Raw genomic sequence first — 21,114 nt, forward strand, 5'->3', positions numbered from 1 at the left:
TCCTTTATAAAAAAATGAGTTTAAGATGAGGATGGAATCTGGTTAAAACGCCAAAATGCGCTTACAATTTACTCGAAGTCGTCGTAGATGCCCCAAGGATCAATGTCCTAAAGTTACCCTCTGACGATGAAGTCGTTATACTGGGTGTCTTTACGACTCAGTAGAGAAACTCGAGACACGACTCCTTTCCGCCGTAGCTCATTAAGAAATTAAAGCACGTAAATATATTTGCATACGTGTTCGAAAATGAACTATCGACAATTCTCGTTGTAAAGTCTTTTTCGCCTCCAGATACGTTGTAACATTACAGGAAAGGTAGAAAAAATGGAGGAGGGGGGATTAAACGAAAGATTAAAAAATATTGTTTTTATTCGCTTGGATAATCGATCAAAATAATAAATAAATAAAAAACACTTGGGTATTTTCTCAGTTTTAAATTATAGAGTGATAAGTTATATAACTCTAACACATGACCCCCCCCCTCTTTCTATAATTGTGATTTTTACTATAGAGGAGAGATGTATCATTTGCATTTTATAAGCTATCGATTAACTTTTAAAACATTATATATTTTTTTTTAAAAAAAAGTTTATGTTTTTAAGGTATTTTCCTGAAGCAAAATTTACGATCTTCTACGGACAATGACCTTAAGACAATCAAAACATACCACCTGCTCTGTACATGAAAGATTTTCATAATCTGTTTAGCCGCTTGCTTGACCTTCAACATGATGAATTAATGACGTCACGAAAAATGACGTCCAGATATTCCAATTCGTGCCATGTCGCACTTGCCACAAAGATAAAAATGCCAGGAGCCCATAGATCATGGAGAAATTCAAATTTGTCTCTTTTCCCCCATTCTTTGAAATTCTCGAGACAATGTATTTAAATGCAATTGATAAAGGAGGTGACCTTTAGTGTGTGTTAAGGGTTTAGAAAACTGAAAGGTCGTTTCGTGAATGTGACTTTAAAAATTACAATTTTATAATGTTTTATCTCTATTAATTATAGCATTAAATATATAATTTTTTGGATAATTATTGTGTGTATTAAAAAAAAAATGTTAATTTGCTAACTTAAATGCTGTTTAAAATGATAATATCGTTAAATTTATAACACGCATCTTTATAGTAATTAAGAGAGTTAATGTGTAATTTTCTTAAAGACGTTAACCGGTTTATTAACAAGAAATCAGTTGGGAAAACTTGGAACTTTTATTAATAAAAATTAACTTTTTGGATAATTTTTTCTATTTTTTTCTACTATTTTTGAGTTCTAAATCTCAACGGTAGAAAAAAAAAGTTAAATTAAAGCCTTGTAAATTAATCTAAAAGTACTTTCGAGATGATCCTAGTAAAAAAAATAAACTTAAATTTATTTTTCATTAGTTTTATATGGTTAAAATGTTAACGAAATCGAGCTAATTCTTGAATTTAGTCTTGTTTTTATGCATATGTCACCCTTGATATGATCTTACACACGCCTTAAACTTAAAAAAATTCAGTTCTATAACAATAAATTAGCAATATTATTTATATAAATTGCCTATATAAACATTAGAATGCAGGAAAATTAAAGGTTTATCTTCATTTAGCATCACTAAATAGAAAACGTAGTTCCGGAGCAATTTAGCACTAAAAATTCTTTGAAATTAGCTTAGAATGATATAAAAATTCATTCTATAGTGAAGTATACAAACTAAATTATTTAATGGCGCGTTTAAATATACAGAGAAGAGTAGAAAAAATTCAAAAATATGATAAAAAGTCGACGTCCGTGAAGTAAAGAATAACTAGAAAATTGGTGCATATATAGGCTTGCAACATCATAACTCTTTACTCAAATTATCCAATTCAAGCAAATTTCTTTGCATAATGTAAATCATACCGGTCTGTTTAGATGAAATACAAGTTACACGCTTGAAGTAACCGGAAATATTATTTTTAACAATAAAAAATTGGGGGTTTTTTTAGCGTAGTTACTAGATCGAAACATTACACAGATACACAGAAATGTGTGTTATAAACAACGTTTTTTTGTTTTTAATGTTTATAAACTCGTTATCAAAGCAAAAAATTTATAAAATTAGTTTTTAGAAGAAAATATTTTGCCAATGGGTCCCTTACCTTATCACAGAAGACTTTAATTTGGCAATATCCTCGATGTGTTGGCGTGCTGTTTTCTCGATACTCATCAAAAGTATCGATTTGTAAATGAAGCGGTAGACCCTAAAAATAATAAAAAATTAAATTAATTTATTAATTTTATAAAGAAATTATTATTTAAAAATTTATTAAATGTTAAAATTTTCGTACGATTTACGAAAATTTCGTTTAATTTAATTGATCAATCAATATTCAAGTGAGTTTTGAGCAAATTTGGCAAATGAAACTGGTCTTTGCAGGTGTTATAAAGTTCGGAATTATAACTTGAATGATGATTTCCTGTGTTTGTTATCGCTGCAGCCTAATTTGCTACCTACACATGATAACTTTGCTGGCTCCATTCCAAATAAATCGGTCAATTAAACCGTATCTTACTTATAAGTATACATCTAATTGTATGTTTTCAATGGGTTTCAAATGGGAATTTCGCTATGTTCTGCTTCACATATTAAAGTCAGTTAAATTTACTTATATGCAGCACTTGCATAACTTTCAATTTTAGATCCTTTAACTGTGAAAAGGTTTAACTGTACTCCAGAATTGAAGTTTATAACAGCTATGAGATACAGTTAGACTATAAGAATTAAGCTTTTATATGCTCTTTACATTATATTTCTATCAGGTGTATATCAAAGCTATTAAAGTTTAAAGGACCCATACGATATATTATATAAGTAGTGAGTGATTGTGTGCATTTATACGGCTCTATAGCTTACAGAAAATGAATTATAAGAGCTATCCATTGAGATCATCTTGTATCCCACATAAATTCAAACCATATAACTAATGTAAATATACTGGATCACTCATGTAATACTCCATGTAACTCATATATTCTAAATAATTACTTCTCTCATAATTCTTGCCTCTAAACTACTCATTAAACTCACGCAATTGATAATATGGATCTTCGAAAGCCACATAACTCACGATTTAAGCAGTAAATTTAAGGATTAGTACCATAATTTAATACATTTACAGTCACTTAAAATAGTACACAAGATGAAATTACCGTATAAACTAACACAGTAACTTTAAATCTCAACGTTTTTGAACTTTGCCATCTTCCATATATATATATATAGGCCTATATAAAGATAGGTTTCTACATTTTTAAAGATATATTTCTATACATTTATATCAAATAAATGATTGTAAAGCACGAGAAGAGTATGAGTTGCAAACAATATATCTTTTGACAATATGCAAAACGAGTTAAAATATTTATTCAGGCCAACTTAAGTGGCAATATAAGAAACACACACCCTATAATTGTATAAGATATTACGAAGTGTACAATGAGTAAATCTAACTTTGCCACTTACAAGAGAGTCGTACAAATTACACGTTATGTTATTCTTAACAACAAAATGTCACAGAAGAACTTTAAAGCACGAAAACTCTTGACAGAAAGTAATAATTATGAATAGTTTACACCCTTCAGCAAACGAGTTTCCTTTTAACAAGATTTAATTATAGTGAATTAAAAATTTAAAAAATAAATAAATAAACCTTAAAATATTTAAATATTTAAATAATAATAATAATTTAATTTTTTAATGACTAAAAATAATTAAGATTTAACGAGATTTTTACGTCCGTACGCTAGCAAAATTAGAAAATTAAAAGACTTTAACGATGTTTTTTTTTTTTGTTTTTACGTATAAATAAATATTTATCGATTTTTTTTGGGGAACGAAAAATTGCATTTTTAAGCTTTTTTATAACGTTTATAAAACAATTATGTACGCTGTAAATCAATAAATATACTGATAAATTAAACATTTTACGGGTTAACTGATAAGTCGACGTTTAAAATTCGATTTTAGTAGGGTAGAATTAAATTTTAAACAGGTGAGAGGGAGCGTGTAATTTACCTTGACGCCCTTTTGATTGCTGAAATCTGTACTTAGGCACTGAACTGCTATATTCACCTGAAAGAAATTAGAAAAAAAAAGACTTACTAAGAGAGCCACAAGTTTAATGTTGAATTATCTACGAATTATCTGTTGATTATAAGAAAGGCATTTTTATCACGTATTGGCACAAATCTTAGAGAAATTATATTGAATAACACGTTTCTTAGGATGATTGAAAGGTAAATATAAAGATAACCTTTCAAAAAGTGGGATAGTTAAATTAAAAATGCCTACACACGTATATAAGACTTTACCTTAGCGGGGCTTTCCATTGGATTCCAGTAGAAAGCTATGGCATTATGAGTAATTTCTTCAATTTGTCCAATTATTCCCGAACTATTCTTCGTATCTATAAGTAAAATAGAAAAATTACAGAATCTAAATTCATAAAAAGTCGTTAAAAATTTTTTAAAAGATATAAAAGAGGGATAATTTTCTATATTCAAAACACGTTTGTGTACTGCTCATTGTTTCTCAGCAGGACCTGGTAATTTTTGTTGGTTTGGAGATCTAATCGGAGCATAAAATGAGGGAGTGAAGTGATGGGACAGACAAGGCCACCCTTGTGAGCTTAACAAAGGTTAGACTTTAAAAAAAAACCCCTATTGTTGTTTCCATTAGTTAACAACTAGTACAGTCGCTTATTTGTTGATGAGATAATAAGAGGAACCAATGCTAGAGTTTTATTCTTAAGTTATTATCTATAAGAGAAAATTGGTTTAAGTATATCTATTGCCTGATAATGGTTGTTTCTATGCTTGCCTTTCTTTCTACATGCATTTTTTTTTAATACTAAACTCAGTTAAATCAATGATAGATAAGGAGAAGTTTGGCTGAATCGAGCTGTTGTAGCTCAGCTTCTTCAACACTTATCGTAACTGTATACTTAAATTATGATTATTTCCAGTTTAAATTTATTAATTTAACATATAATTCAGCCATATATTCAATTTCTGATAAGTAAACTTACTGATATAAGCCATTGTGAATGTATCCAAGATTAATTATTTTAAAAAAACAAACTATAAATCATAATAAGATCCGGAAGAGACTTATGATCTACACAACGAAATGTTCACGAATTCAAACTAAAAATATATGTAATTGTTACCTTGAACTAGATTCGACTGCGTGACAAACTAAACATTAAAATTCAGTTGAAAATTCTAGAGAGCAAGTGTCAAGTTGATGAAGATAAGTAGCATAAGAACCATTAAGCTATATATCCACACCTATGTATGTGTGTAAGTGCATCACATATATTGTATAGGTGTTCATTTTATTTTTATTTGTTTCTTTATTATTATCGTGTTTAGTTTTATCGACACGGAATGTTATTATGTAGACTCTAGTTAAGATCTACTTTTTATGAATGTTAAATACCGCGTGACATACGAACGTGCTAATTAAATCAGCCTTTCTGAGTGGTTTTCTTTTAAAATCAACGTCTGAGCTGTCAGAAAATAAGTTGTTAGCATAAAATATGAAAATATTTGACTTAAAACATACTTATCTGAATTCCATTTTGTTTTTTGCAGCATCAAAAATCAAAATTTTATTTTAAAATCGAAATTTTTCTTATAGTTTAATTTAAAATTTAGTAGAAAATAAACTTACCTGCGTCTAATATTCGTTGTTTAACACTGTGTTGTCTACTGTGCCAAAATTGCCATGCCTTGTTTTCGTCTTCGTGTGATTTTTCTTCTCTAAAAACTAACATCACCACCGACTAAATTAAATAAATTAAATATTTAACATCAAAAGAAACGAAAATTCAGTTTAATTTATTTTAAAAAATCGCGTATTTTTACTGTAAGTTGCATCTTAAATTCGAAGCATTCTTTGCCACTCTCTATGAATGTATATCATAAATTCACAGTATATTCTAAAAATGGAACATGGCTGTGAGTATAAAGTTTAATTAATTTCAATTCTTAAATTTAGAACAACCACATCTTGCAAATCTATTTAGTTCTAGTTAAAAGAATATCTTACTTTACATTCAGATATTGTACAGCACTTCAGGTACAGGTACTGTACTTCAAGAACACCTTAAATTTGTGGTCACTCTTCAAAGAAAGAATACCTCGAATTAAATTATGCATTATGTAGTCTAAATTTATAAGACAATGCCAGTAGGCAAAGCATTAAACTACTCTTCCATAAACAACACAATAAAGTAAACAATAATAAAACAATTTTCTTTTAATTACACTTTATTAAACAGTAAAAACATTAAAAATCTCTTTAAAATTATTAAGTTTCTAGACCATAGTTTTCAATTACCACTCAATTTTTCATCCCTTAAAAACAGCTAAAAAAATATTAAATTTTATGGCATTTTCCCCGTGAAATACCTCAAAACATAATAAAATAATCTATAAAATTAGTTAAAATATTAAAATATATAAATTTAACATGTTTTTAATCATTAAATTTACTGCTAGACGAGAAAACCTTTGAAGTTTAGCTTCGTTTCTGACAATTACAATTAATAATATATTATCTATTCTTATTAAAAATATTCAAGGAAATTTATAAAATTTAAGCACATTTAATTAATAATCGCCATTTACAATTACTAATTGCCCCAATTGATATATAACCGAGAGATGTAACAGTGATTATTAGACGACAGAAGAAAGAAAGTAAACCAGTTGCTAGCTAAGTCGATTGTCTGCAAAATCGGTAGGTGGTCTATAGTAGAATCGAACTAGTGGTTGGTCCTAGGATTAATCTACAGGACATACTCTCTTTCCCATTAATCATCTTTCCAAAAGACCTACCCATACAGCCAAGCCCTATATAAACCCGTGACTGACCTATTAATCAGGCGAGATCACACGGCAATAACTGATTATTCTTCTCAACAAAAATAGTTAGAAATCTTTACTTGAATACTAATTCTAATACTAAAAATGATGAAGATATATATACACGTTTGAATTTATCTCATTACTTAAATTTGGACAAATCCCGGATGTGTGTGTGTATGTCTGTGTGTCTGTCCTTCGCGAAAACACCCTCCCAGAAAAAATAAAATAAAAATGAGTTTCGAACATCTAAACACATTTGTCACTTAGCCAACGCCTTTAACTGATACTATTTTAGAATTCCGACGAAGTATGGGCCTACATAAATATAATTTTGACCCAAATGACCCATAAAAGCAGATACTCCTCGACTCTATTCAATATTGGTTCTTGATATCACGATTCGCGACTATTGCCAAGATCGTGGACGGAGAAACCTTGACTTCTTTCGAGATGCTATTGTCGCAAGGGTTCACTTGATTTGACCTCATGGAGTGAAACACCCTCTCTGTCCGGCTATTATAATTGGTAGGTCAGTAAGCATTGACTTCTGTCATAATGGTGATTGAGTAAATAAGCTTCTATCTTCTAACGAGACAATATGTAACTTTGTTCCAGTGGTAATTTGTTTACGACGAATTTTCATCTCTCAGAAACCTCCCTAAATTTCTTAAAATCCTACTTGAATCTCTCTTATCTCTCAGAAACTACCTCGGATCTTCTCAGAAGCCTCCTTGAATCTCTCTTATCTCTCAGAAACTACCTCGGATCTTCTCAGAAGCCTCCTTGAATCTCTCAAAAACCCCTCTTATCTCTCAAAAGCCTCCTTGAATCTCTCAAAAACCCCTCTTATCTCTCAAAAGCCTCCTTGAATCTCTCAAAAACCTTTCTTATCTCTCAGAAACCTCCTTGGATCTCTCAGAAACCTCCTTGAATCTCTTAAAAACCTCTCCTCTCTCAGAAACCTCCTTGGATCTCTCAGAAACCTCTCTTCTCTCAGAAACCTCCTTGGATCTCTCAGAAGCCTCCTTGAATCTCTCAAAAACCTTTCTTATCTCTCAGAAACCTCCTTGAATCTCTTAAAAACCTTTCTTATCTCTCAGAAACCTCCTTGGATCTCTCAGAAACCTCCTTGAATCTCTTAAAAACCTCTCCTCTCTCAGAAACCTCCTTGGATCTCTCAGAAACCTCTCTTCTCTCAGAAACCTCCTTGGATCTCTCAGAAACCTCCTTGAATCTCTTAAAAACCTCTCTTCTCTCAGAAACCTCCTTGGATCTCTCGGAAACTACCTTGGATATCTTAAAATCATTAAGTGGCATATTTTTAGATGAAAAATTTTGATGTGAAATGATTTAATTTTCTGTTTTTTAAATCAGTTCGTTGAAAAATGTAAACGACAACAGGCAAAATTGCATCCTTGCAAAGATTACACGAAATGCTTCAATTTATAAAATAATATGAAGAAAATTACAGAACTGGATTTGCTAGAATTGCTCAATCTTTGAATTCGCTAGACTTACAAGTAGAAGATTGCATAACGAATCTTACTTCCTTGTGCTATGTTGAGGCTATTAGGGTGGAAGATGTGATCATTCGTAATTCGAAGCGTGCGAAATTATGAAGAATTGAATTCTATTTAAAAACGAGAAAAATTTAAAATTTAAGCATCTTCATAAATTAAAGAGCATAAACATTATAAGATTTTGCTTCAATTTCCATATAATCTGCGAATTTTCTAATTAATCATACTGCCAGTAAATACTCTAAGATAATGTATAACATTAAAAAAATTGCAGTAAACAACACCAGAAAGAATTTTAATGAAGATTTTTCGATTTAAACCATTAATTTTGATTGTTCTAGAATATTTTTATCCCATTTTTTTCCACAATATAAAGAGGCTTATTATGTAAAGTATTTGGAGTTACTTGAGGCTATGTGGAGTTCATTAAAGGTTTTAAATAGGGCTACAATTTACTTGAAAATGCAGCTTACAAGCTGTCTTTCTGACATTGGTCAAAAGAGATTAATTATTTTAACTTAAAATAGGCCATCCTACGTAGTTTTAAAAGGAAACGACAAGAATACAAAATGGTTTTGTAGAAATTAATACCTTGAAATCAATGTTTTAATAGACGTGAAATCCAAATACTTTGGATCTATTAATTAGATTTTTATGCATATTATCCAAGAAAAAAAATTGTTAATAAATTATTTAATAAGCCATTAAGGTCATAAGAATGTCTAGAGATATTTTCTAATGAAAAAACAATAATTTTCTCTGGAAATTTACAATGTTTCGATAAAGTTTTCTGTATTTGAAGGCGGATCGAGCCGTTTAAACTATAGAAATTTGGCGGCTTACAAGATAAAATCATTTAATTTTTAAACATTTATACATTTTAAAATATTTTTCTCATTAATAAATGGGTTTTTCCCCCCCTTACATAACCCTGCAATGAATTAGGGTGTTAAGCTTTATTCTCTTCCTATTGAGTTAGATTTATGTCTAGACAGGGTCGTGTATGATTGATTAAATTGCATTCATTAAATCTATGTGACGATAGGACAAGTGGACAGCGTCCAAGACCTTTCACCTATAAACTTGGTCGCTAAATAAACAGAATTTTAGCCATGGCCTCATTTACATACCGTACCCAATCCAGCCATGACCCTTTGTTACTAGCACGCGCCAAAATTGACGCCCACCTTTGCAATTTCCTAGTGGTTAGAAACGATCCTGGCTCTTTTCTAGCCAGAGTTGTCATAAGTGTAATCTAGACATTTTTTTCCAGAGGTTAAGTTAACGCACGCGACCTTTGTACCAGGTACGAAGTCTGTATAAAGGGAACCGATGCTAAATACATATCTCCTTGATTTATAATTAATTAATTCCATTTAAATATATATCAAATCCATTAAAAAATAAATAAATTAGCGACAATTTTTCACGCCTTATTTCTTAATTCTTTCCTGATTCAATCGTATAAAAACTTTTATGAATCGTGTAAGGGAGGGAGGAAGGAAGATTTTAGAAGGAGACAGAGTGTAATTCTAAGTGCTTAAACTGTGAAAAATAATAAAATTTTTTTGACGAGGAAGGATGAGAATAAACAAATAAAGTTCTCGTAATATCAGTTTAATCTGAAACAAAGAGTTTTAGGGTCAAAGGTGAAGGTAAGGAAGGTGTTGATGTGTCATGTTAAGAGGACTACAAGTTGAACCTTTTGCCATTTTCTTGTCATCGAGTCAGTTATCTTCACACTCTTACGATTCACGAAGCACTTTATCTGTGCAATAAACGTCTTTTCGTATATAAAAATAGTTTTTTAATATATTATTTTATGATTCATTTCACTTTACTTTCCATTAGATAAGTAAAACATTGTCTGAATTAATAATTATTATAAGTTAGAGGTATCAGAAACAAGTATTTATGGCGTAGTATATGTAAAAAAAAAAAAAAACGAAAGAATGAAACCAATCAGAATGTTCAGTAGACAATTTTTAAAAGGTTTTATTATTAAACGTGACTAATATTTAAGTTGTTTTGATAAATATTCCTTAGGTACAAGCCATAAATCTGCTGTCTCCTTTCATTAAGTGTGATTATAAAGTCGTAAAATAAAAAGTTTGAGCATGTTGTATCTCGAAATTACAAATATTTATAGCGAAATTCTCGCAAGACGGTTGCAGAGTTGTCGTTTATTATAGAGAAAAGAACTACAACACTCCCCGAATCCCCTTCTTATTTCTTTCGTAAAGAATTTAATTTTATCTCTACCACAATAATTCATAAATATTTAACATTATTTATGGATTTTTTTTTTTCGGTTATTAACAGTTGTATTTTGTCCAGAAACCTATCTGAAGCTCCCATCTAAAATGACTTTGCATTAAAGTCGAGCTACTTTATTAAGACGAAGATATATAAGCTCTAATTAAGATAATTTAACTTCTTAAGATGTTCGAGACGATTATCTTCAGCATCTTTATGTGATGAAATATTAAATTTAATCTTATTAATTATTAGGTTCTAATAACTATAGAAGGAAAGTATACATAAATTAGTAAAATATCAAATTTGTTTATACATAAAGGCTCGTGAATTATATGATAATGATTATTTTAACATTTTAATTAAATTAACTTAATTTACCTTCAAAATAAAACTTTGTGAAGCATTCTAAAGGCTCTAAGCCATTTAAAATCAATGGAATACTTGTTATAACAACACAAGAATAATTAAAATTTTAAAATGAAACAGATTTCCTTTCATCTATCAGCGAGATTTTATATAATTATTTCTACGTAATTAGCTATATTTAATGCTTTTTTACATAAATTAACCAGTAAACAACTTTAAAATTTACTATAAAGTCTATAAATGAAGGTTGAAGTATAGTAAAGCAGTCGCCCAATACATGGTTTAAGTACTTTTAAATTCAATTATTTTAGTAATTTTATGAACTAATTTTTATCCTCTTTTTATTTTTTTGGCTTTAAACTCTATCAAAATTTCACATCTCTATAGTTTTATATCAAGAAGAAATCAACCAATCAACAACGAGAAACAATACTAACAACTCCCTCCTCTATCAAGAAGTAACTTAAAAATAGATAATTAATATAATTTAAAACAAATTAAGATACTTTATACGATTCTTTCTTATCTTTATCAAAGGATTTTTATCAAAAAATGCTAAATTTTCAAAGAATAATGACTATTATTAACGAGTGACATACGTGACGGTTTTTGTAAAATTACAACGATAAATGGAGTTTTTATATGTTTTTTAGATACTATAACAGGGTGTGGTGTAGAAAATAAGTAAATTCCTATTAAATACTATCAAATATAACGAAAATTATTTAGTTTCAAACTATATTTTTGCATATTATCTATACTTAAAAAGAATGGTTTATAGTCTACCATGTCTTATCTTTAAATCAGTTGTTATATAATATTAAATATATTTTATTAAGCATACAAGGAAAAGTAAAGAAAAAAAACCTATAAAATAAATTTAGATATCAATAAAACTTTTGACATTATCAACTAAAATTAGACACTTTGTTGAAGCTGAGGGGCGAAAAAATTATGTAGAAGTAACAGCTACTAACTGGCATAGACTCAAAAATAATTTTATAAATCAAGTTTTTTTTTTCTGGTAACACTTTCGCATTTCCTTTATCTACTGACGAAGATTTATTTAGAAAATCGAATCTTATTTATTACATTAATACATTTAAGATAAGCCAACCTCTTATCAACGCTAAGGGCCATTCACACTAACTGTCTCGACCAGTTCTTTGCATGCTGCGGGGGTGTTTATCCCCCTAAATACGCCCCTAACTCTGCCCTTTCCAAGCTCCTGGGCGTTCTCAGTGGTCGATCTGATGATGATTAAACTGATGTACAAAGGCCATAATCACGTGATGAATTTACAACAGTTTTATATCCCTTTGAGCACTTGACACGAAACCATACCAGGATATTTTTCACGTGAACTTGGGAAAAAGAACCTCGTGTATTACTTATTTCCAATTCTTAAAAAAATATGTTTATTATAATCAAGAAACTACTTCTGAATTCAGGTTTTATGTAAATTATATTTAAATTCAATATCTTACGGTTACTTAAATAATTAAAAGAACTGAACTTGTGCTAAAGTTTTAAGCAGAGTACAACAATATTTGTATAATATGTTTTTATAGAATTATATAAACGTTAAATACTTATATAATTATATATTTTAAAGCATTTTAAACGACTTAAAATTCGTGTTAACACGTCGACAGGCGTAAACAGCTGTTGAATTTATATATATATTTAAGGCCAATTATACGTCTTTAAACGTTTATAGACATTAAAATTACTTAAAAATTCATATGAAAAGGTCTATAAAACGTTAAATATTAAAAAAATTTAGTCATAATACGAAATAAATTTATAATTTATAAGTCTATAAAAACCGAAATTTGTTAGAAAATTAAAGAATTTTTAACCATGGAAGCAAATTTAATTCACGAAATCGATTATAAACATTCAAGGTTGGTATACTTTTTAATCAGTTTAACCATTTTTCATGGGATTTTATCATAAATTGCATTAAAAAAATCGCTTTCGAACAAGGAAAAATGGAAGATCGGGGGTTAAATTTTAAATTTGGATTATATCATTAATTTTCGAGATCCGGTTACAGAGTATTATAAACACAAAAGAGTAAAAAAGATCACAACCAAATGGAACCATTACCTTCACAGTAGGAGATCGCAGCGGTTTGTCGGGATCTGGTATGTACTCGACTGTGATGCCATAGAATTGACCTGAGTATGCAAAGAATAAACATCAGTTATAATGTTTATTGGATAAGCATAAAGAATTCTTAATAAACAAAGCTCTATACCTTTGTTGATGTAGCTTATTCTGTCATCTTCTCTCCTTTGGCTCGTTGAAATTGGAGACTCCAAGTAATATCGAAAACCGGTGTCCGAATGGCTGCAAGAAGAATCGAGATGATTATAAGAGGCAACAATCGGGAATTCCGAGAGATATAACTATAAAAATTTTCATAAAATTCTGTAAAATAGCGCTGTAATTGCCGTGATTAATTGTCTCATGTGTATTCATGTATATAGGAAGAAATGCATTAATAAAAATTATTTATAATATTTTTAAAAGTAACTTTTCTAAGAAAATGTTCTGTAAAATGCCTACTTTCGTATGCAATAAGAATTTCTTAATGTTATCAAGTATTCATTTTGCTTTAAATTCAATTCTTAACTGTCTTTTGTTAATGAATTGTCCTTTGTAATTACCATAAATTCATCTTTTATAATAAAAAAAATTACATCTTATTAATGTGTACATTTAGTTTTAAAACTTAAAACCCTTTAATAAATACAATTTTCAAAAAAATACGCAAAAAAGTTTACTTAAATTAAGAATTTTACACAATAAAATAGCCTCTAGTTGAGGATAAATACATTTTTCCCTATTACCTTAACCGCAAAAAAATTGCTAAAATTAACAATATAATTAACTTTTTCACGCTTCTTTCATATAAAATTCAGTTACATATGAATTTATTTATATATAAAATCCGGAAATATTCATATTAATGGACATTTATAACCACAAACGAACTAGATTCCCTCTGTCTTTTTCCCCCTCTACGCTAGCACAGAGTATAGGTTACACCAAGTGAAACCTGACTAAATCTTTAAAAAGATTTCTATTGATTTAAAAACCAGTTAGTAGATTCAATCATCAAAAATCACGAGTAAGATAAGACGTAACTAGTTATAGCATCATTTATCCACCGTTGGAGCGCTATATAGTTAAAAGACTATTGGTGATTTCACAGCTGGTTGCACTGCGGGGTATAACAGGAATCACGCTGATATCAACTCGTTTACTCACACCCTGTCGATTAAACAATCTTAAAAGAAAAATAAATAAATAAGAATTACTATAGACTATTCTCTCTCCAGTTTATAACTAAAGATTTCATCAGAAAGACATTGAGAAAAGAAGGTTTTGAAAGTCACGTCTATAAAACAAAAATGGGCCGATGTAACCTTGGCCTCACAAAATGTAGAAGATACAAAGTGTAATTTAGATTGTTGTACGTTTCTCTAAACATCATGTTTAATTCCTAGCTCTTACGCTGCATCGGTTTATCTGATTCACGATAGGCAATGATACCAAAACATATTCAAGGTTTGTACGAAGCGATAGGATTGTATATCTCGTATTCGTGTTGTGTTCACCAGCACGTTTCGTTTACTCTTCTAGAAAAACAATTTTTTATAAAGTAAATAAACATTTATAATGTTTTTAAATAATAATCTAAACATTAATATATATTTATATCAATTTGTAGCCTTATATCTTCGATGGGAATTCCTAAATTATCAAGATTAGAGAGCGTAAGAAATGATTAATTTCTGTTAAAAATACCGAAAGATTTTTTGCAGATTTCTAAAAGATTTATAGTACTTACAGTTTAGGAATTTGTATTTTGTCAGTTTCGGAATTTCTTCCATAATCGTGCCAAGATTTTCTATTCGATTGGGTTTGTCCAGTTCTTATTGTTGGAGTCGTTTGTGGATCGTTGGGATGAAGTAAGGTTTGCGTTTGTGGTAGTTCATTATATTCAAAAATCTAGAAATTAAAATTGATATTAATTATTAAACATGTTAAATAATCGATTTCGAATTAATTAAACACTAAAATTAATTTATTTTTCCAGATATTTGAGTCATTTCGCCCTATTAAACACGCTTCACATCTTTCAATTATATCATCACTACGCGAAATATATACGTCATTTACTGAATTTAAATTACGTCACACGGCAATAAAACACGCGAATAAAGCCTTATTTTTTTAGATAAAGACTATAAATTTTAGAATTAAAACGCTTAATTTCAAAAGAAATACATCTAAACAGCACTTTTTTACATACAAAATATTTAATTTTTTTTTGTTAAAAAAAAAATTCATCATTAAATTTTTATTAGAATATTCATCAAAATCTTGGTAGTATTTATCAAAAGATTTTCGGGTTCAACGAATCTTTGTGTCAACAGGACCAGTCTTAGTGATGAGGTTCCGCCAATGTCAAGGACAGGGTGATGGCCATCTGTCTCCAAGGAGCAGACATTTAAAAAATTTGAAGAAAAAAGAACTTTTTTAACTACTCGAAAATGCTATTTACCTTTAGCAACAGGCCAGTGGCCGTAGGTATAAGCCCTGAAGGTTTAAATATTCTATGGACGTTGTACCTCATTTCCTTGGCTGATAACCTTTACACGTTTACTGATGATTTGCTGATTGAATGTTAAAATTTTTTCCTTTTATTTAATTTTTTTGTGTTTTAATATTTATCGATTTAAATTTTTTAAGATATATATATATATATATATATTTTAAAAGGAAAATAGGTTTAAAATCGCGTAGAATTTTTATATAAAAACTCTATAAAATTAATTTTATATTTTATCAAATCCTCGAAGATTTTTCTTTCGTGTGTAAAAATTTTAATTAAATTTTTTTTAACATTCAATTTAAATAAAACTATGTGACGTGAATTTATTTTTAATTACATTTCTAATATATATATTTTTTTAAATTTTAAATTAAAAATATTTAGTTTTAATTCGAATTTAAGTATAAAATTTAATTCTTAATTTTCATTTTTAATTAATTTTAAACGAAAATATTAAAATTTTATATAAAAAAATTCTTTTAGTGACAAAAATTAATATTTTTAAACTTATTCAAAAAGTGAAAATTTAAATTAGAATCGTGAAAATCTTCTAATTACAAACTTTAAAAAGGAGCAAATTGTTGCTGTTTTCGCAGGAATTTTTTTGTTAATTTTTATTTATTTTTCACGAAGTAATTAATTTTTAAAGCATATTATTTATTATTCAACGTTTGCTCTCCAACAATCTGTAAATAATGAGCTTAGTAATGGAAAATCAAATGGATCTAACGCATGAGAGAGTTACTTAAACTTTCAAGAAAAACTTGCGCCAAGAATAATAATAATAATAATAATTCATGAGATTTTACCAATTAAAATGTTAAAAAATACTCCAAAGGAGCTTATTATTTTGTTTATTTATTTATTTTTCAATTAATATTTTGCCATTTATCAAATTTCGATGCTATTTGTAACACGATACACTTTATGAAATATTAAGAATTGTAATTGGAAAAATGCCTTTTTAACTGATATCTTAAACGTTTTTTTACCTCGAATGATTGCTTGTTCTAATCAAAAATTAAATAGAAATGTTAAATCAAGTCCCGTGATGGGTGTACAAAATGAATTTAGTCAATGGGTGGAACGTCTAACGTTATTAATCACTATTTGTTACTCTATTTCTTGTATGCTTCTTCAAACTATACGGAGGAATTTAGTGCTTTAAAGTACTTAAAATAAACCAAATTTTAGTTTTTAATGTTTTTTTTTTTATATTTAATATTTTTGATTTAATTTTTGCTATAATTATTTAAAATTTTGCTCAAATTTAAAGCTTTTATTGCAGAAATTCGATTTAAAACATGAATTTTTATGCATTTTTCTTGAATTTTTTACTCGAAATAAGATTTAAATTTTTTAAATATTGACTCTAATTTAAGTAAATAATTTAACTTAGAACTACGAAAATTAATTTTGGAGACGTTTTCGCTCATTTCTACTCGATTCTTCGATCAAAAATTTAATTGAAAAATTCAAAAAATCAACTTTTTTATTATCATTTTGTGGTGAGAAAAGGAAAAATTTGTTTTCTTAGTTGATTATTTAACAATTTCTCGAAATCATTAGAAGATAATGCAGAAAATGTAACTAGAAAAAGGCGCGTATAATGATTATACATTGATAATTTCAAGACGTGTTATTGCTCAAACAGTATCATAGTAGAGAGTAGACACTGTATATGTGTATAATGTTCCCGTGTGTGTGGTCAGACTGTATGATGGCTGACAACGAGTCATTTCTTTGCTGATGGATGACATGTTTAGACAGAGGTTAAGTTAAAGTCGTCGCATATTCTACCTATCTCGACAATCGACTTGTTAATTTATTATATTTAAGGAAGATACCGCACTCGTTGTATATGATTAGTTTGAATTTACATAAAGACTACAAATATATGTAGATTTATATCGGATTATGCACATATCCGTCCAGGTATTCAAAGACTAAATGTGTGTTATCTTCGATCAAAAGAAAAAGAAAAAAAATCTACTGATAGGACTTACGTAGGGTTAATGTGATCTGTAAACAGTAGCTTTAAATAATGATGAGATATCATTATCAGATAATAATCAGAGTTTTCTCTCTTCATCCTATGTAATGTTAAGTATAATAACTTATTGTGTCATTTATATTGCGTTTTGCATACGGAATTTTATGTTAAAATTAATTTTTTTCTGGTTTTGATAATAGTTTTTAACTTCGTTTTTATTATTTTTGTGTTGTTTTTAAATTACTTTATGTGCTATATACAAAGAAAATGTATTCTCGTAAATGGGATTATGTTAAATGTCTTACTATTCAGTAAGACATTTAACATAATTTTGTCTTACTATACTCGTTGCAACTGTATCTATCATATAATTTTGCCAGTATTTTACGGTTAAATAACGTAATAAATATTTATACTCTTTAATAATATCTATATCTTGTATATTAAGATTTAAATATTAGCATTTGTATTTACAGAAATCGCATATTTGATGCGGGATATGACCAAGTTTAATTTAAAAGCCTAGAAAAATTACTTTAAGTTATAATATAATACGAAATTCTGAAAATATCTACTTTTTAATATTACATATGTTAATTATTTTACAACAACTAACTCAATATTAAGCATATATTCCCACTAACGTATGCAAAACTGAATAAACTTCTAAGAAAATAATTCCAAGACCAGTATAATTATGATGTTTAGGAATATGCCAAACAGGATTAATATTCCGTAAATATGATTTCTATAAAAACAATTAAACTTTACAACTAATGTAATAATCCTTGACATGGCACAGAACTCAAGCTCATCAATAAATTTTCTTGAATTCATGTAGATGACAAGTTTCTATGGATGATTATTTTATTCGATGACTTAAAGAATCGTTCGATTTGACATTCCGGTCACAGGTCTAGCATGTCTTTGCATACCACAATGTGTACAAATGATGGATCGAGTCGTCGTTACTACCTTTAGAATATTCATCAGTTGGAAAACTTGTACCGGTGTCACTTGATTTGGCATCTGATACAGTCCTACTGTTATTATGTTCAATGATACAATTTTCATTAATCGATCGTTTAATAAAGAAACTGGACTTTAATATTTACTTTACTTTACTTAATTACAATTATCTATTGGCAATACAATTAAGTTTTGTTACTATCTTGTAATTATTCTTCCGTTCTAGGAAGAAAACATTTTGTAATGTTGATTAGTGTCGTGTATTATAACTACTGGACAGAACTGGTTTAAATGTGCAAAATATATTGTTATATACTTTTATAAATTATCTTTATAGCCTCTATAATCTACCAGCAATAGAAATATACAGATCTTAAATAATTAATGATTTTTAGGGAGGTATTATTCTAAATGACAATGATTAATAACTAGTTTCTCCTATTTTTTAAAAAATTTTCTACATCGTTCTCGCCTAATTCAAGTTATATTTAATGTAGCCTAATTTTACTTAATCCTTATTTATGATATTTTCAAAAATATATGAGTTAAACAGCTAATAATTTTTTTTTTATATTGCTTAAAACTTAGTAATGACGCCTTATAGAGGCTACTAAAAACAATAATTCGTTAAGTACATTTTAACGAAATATTTAATATTAAGGCTTATTTATTACTATTTTTGTCTTAATAATGATGTAATGGAATTTAAAAACTTATTTCATTTTAATTTTTGCATTAATAAAACGTCTAAATTATAAATATTTTATAAATAACATCGCGATAGATCGATTTTTCGTATAATTTTACGACGCTTTAAAAGCGTTTTAAAAATTAAATTTTAAATTAAAAAGTATATTTTTAAAATTAAGTATAATTTATAAAATATTTAAATTACTTAAAAATAAATTTAACCTTAATCCAATTACTTAAGCATTTCGAAAATTTTCACAAAAGAGAATGGATGATTGTATACCAGATTGCATAAAAGTAACAAATACTATTGTGCAAAATTCTGGATACATTAAAGTAATAGTTAATTTTTAGGTTAAAAATTCTATCCTTAAAGTTAACCTAAATATGGCATTAAATATATTAAAATGGAGAGTCTCTTCCTACCTGTGGAAGCCCGCTACTATCTCTTGGAGTGATGGTCGTATCACCTATACCACTATCAGGTGAATGTAGATCGACAGCTAAGGCATGAAGGGAAGTTTTGTAGTTAGAATTATGGCGAATGAATCGATCGACGAATGTATTATCTGCGGGATCGGAATAAGACGCGAGATGCTGTCGAACAGTCTGGTACTGATCGGAAGAGGAGTAATAATCTCGATAACAATCACTCGGTGTCAAAGTGTAAACAGTTCTTGAACTCTGACTACTGTACTGAGGTGGCGACGGACTGGAAACAGGAACCACATTCGTGAGCACCCCGTATTGGGGTACAGTCAGTCCATCTGGATAAGGAGACTGAGATATATTGGCATAAACCTGTGTACCGTAAGTGTGATTTGGACTGGTATCACCCAAAGAGACCACAGTGGCACCCACGGCTTGCATTTCACGATTCTTATTCGAGTCAATAACCTGTCGGGTGACCACGGTTGTGACCGGTGGAAGAGGAACACTCACTAGATCGACAGGTGTAGGAGAGGATACTTCTGGTGAAAGTTGTTCTTGTTTAACACGAATCGGAGACGACGATTCTTCACCATTCAACAAACTGCTTAATTTGCTTGGTTTAGGAGAGACTGGCTCTCCTTTGATACCATTAACTGTTGGTGAATCTCCGTTTTCTGATTTGCAGCCTTCGGATCCGAGGTAGACGTCGACGTCTGAGTCTACCTGTCCGTTGGTGGTGGCATGTTTCGACGTTCGGTCCACTGCGTCGCTGGTTGCTTGTGACGTCAGCGTGGCACTGGAGAAGAGAGAGAAGACTGTGACGTCAGATCACCAGGAAATAAAACTATTCTAGAAAGCGGCAGGGACAGACAGACACGCGCGCGCGCGCACAAACACTCGGCGAGAGAAAAAGAGAGGCGGTTTTTTTTTACCTGAGCGGAAAGGTGTGGCAGTTTATCTCGTAAAATAAGTTGCTTAACGGATTGGGGTTAGATTAAACATAAATATTATTATTATTTTTATTATTTTTTCTATATCCGTTGAACACGTAGGCATTTCAATATCGAAAGTAAAGGAAATTAAATTAAACGAAACTTGGTGTCAACAGGGAAAATTTATTTTTATATTTATATTATTATAATTTTTATCTTTTTTAAACATTTTTTTATGAAGCAAAAGTTATATTTTAATTTACCTTTTGCTTATCTTAAATCAATTATTAGAGCGGGTATAAAATTGCAGCGTACTTAATGATATTTTTAATTTTTCAGTTTAGAATTATTTTTGTAAAATTTTCTGATAAATTTTTACATTTTTATTTATTTTATTACATTTTAATCTTATACAGTATAT

At 29.0% G+C, this 21,114-nt stretch overlaps 1 protein-coding gene across 5 annotated transcripts in view; it reads right to left on the reverse strand.

The window, feature by feature from the left end:
• LOC136973424 (protein grainyhead-like) overlaps positions 1 to 21,114 on the reverse strand; it is a 74,475-nt gene that overhangs the window by 7,687 nt on the left and 45,674 nt on the right. For all 5 annotated transcript variants that reach the window (XM_067268146.1, XM_067268149.1, XM_067268150.1 and 2 more), the window contains exons 3-10: positions 19,756 to 20,557; positions 14,910 to 15,070; positions 13,311 to 13,402; positions 13,160 to 13,230; positions 5,704 to 5,815; positions 4,341 to 4,435; positions 4,045 to 4,101; positions 2,129 to 2,230 (exon numbers count right to left, since the gene is read on the reverse strand). In XM_067268146.1, the coding sequence (XP_067124247.1) occupies positions 2,129 to 2,230; positions 4,045 to 4,101; positions 4,341 to 4,435; positions 5,704 to 5,815; positions 13,160 to 13,230; positions 13,311 to 13,402; positions 14,910 to 15,070; positions 19,756 to 20,557 (1,492 nt within the window). The remainder of the gene's footprint in view (positions 1 to 2,128; positions 2,231 to 4,044; positions 4,102 to 4,340; positions 4,436 to 5,703; positions 5,816 to 13,159; positions 13,231 to 13,310; positions 13,403 to 14,909; positions 15,071 to 19,755; positions 20,558 to 21,114) is intronic.

Source organism: Centruroides vittatus, unplaced genomic scaffold (genome assembly GCF_030686945.1).
Source record: "Centruroides vittatus isolate TY-2023 unplaced genomic scaffold, ASM3068694v2 contig_3170, whole genome shotgun sequence".
NCBI classification, from domain to species: Eukaryota; Metazoa; Arthropoda; class Arachnida; order Scorpiones; family Buthidae; genus Centruroides; species Centruroides vittatus.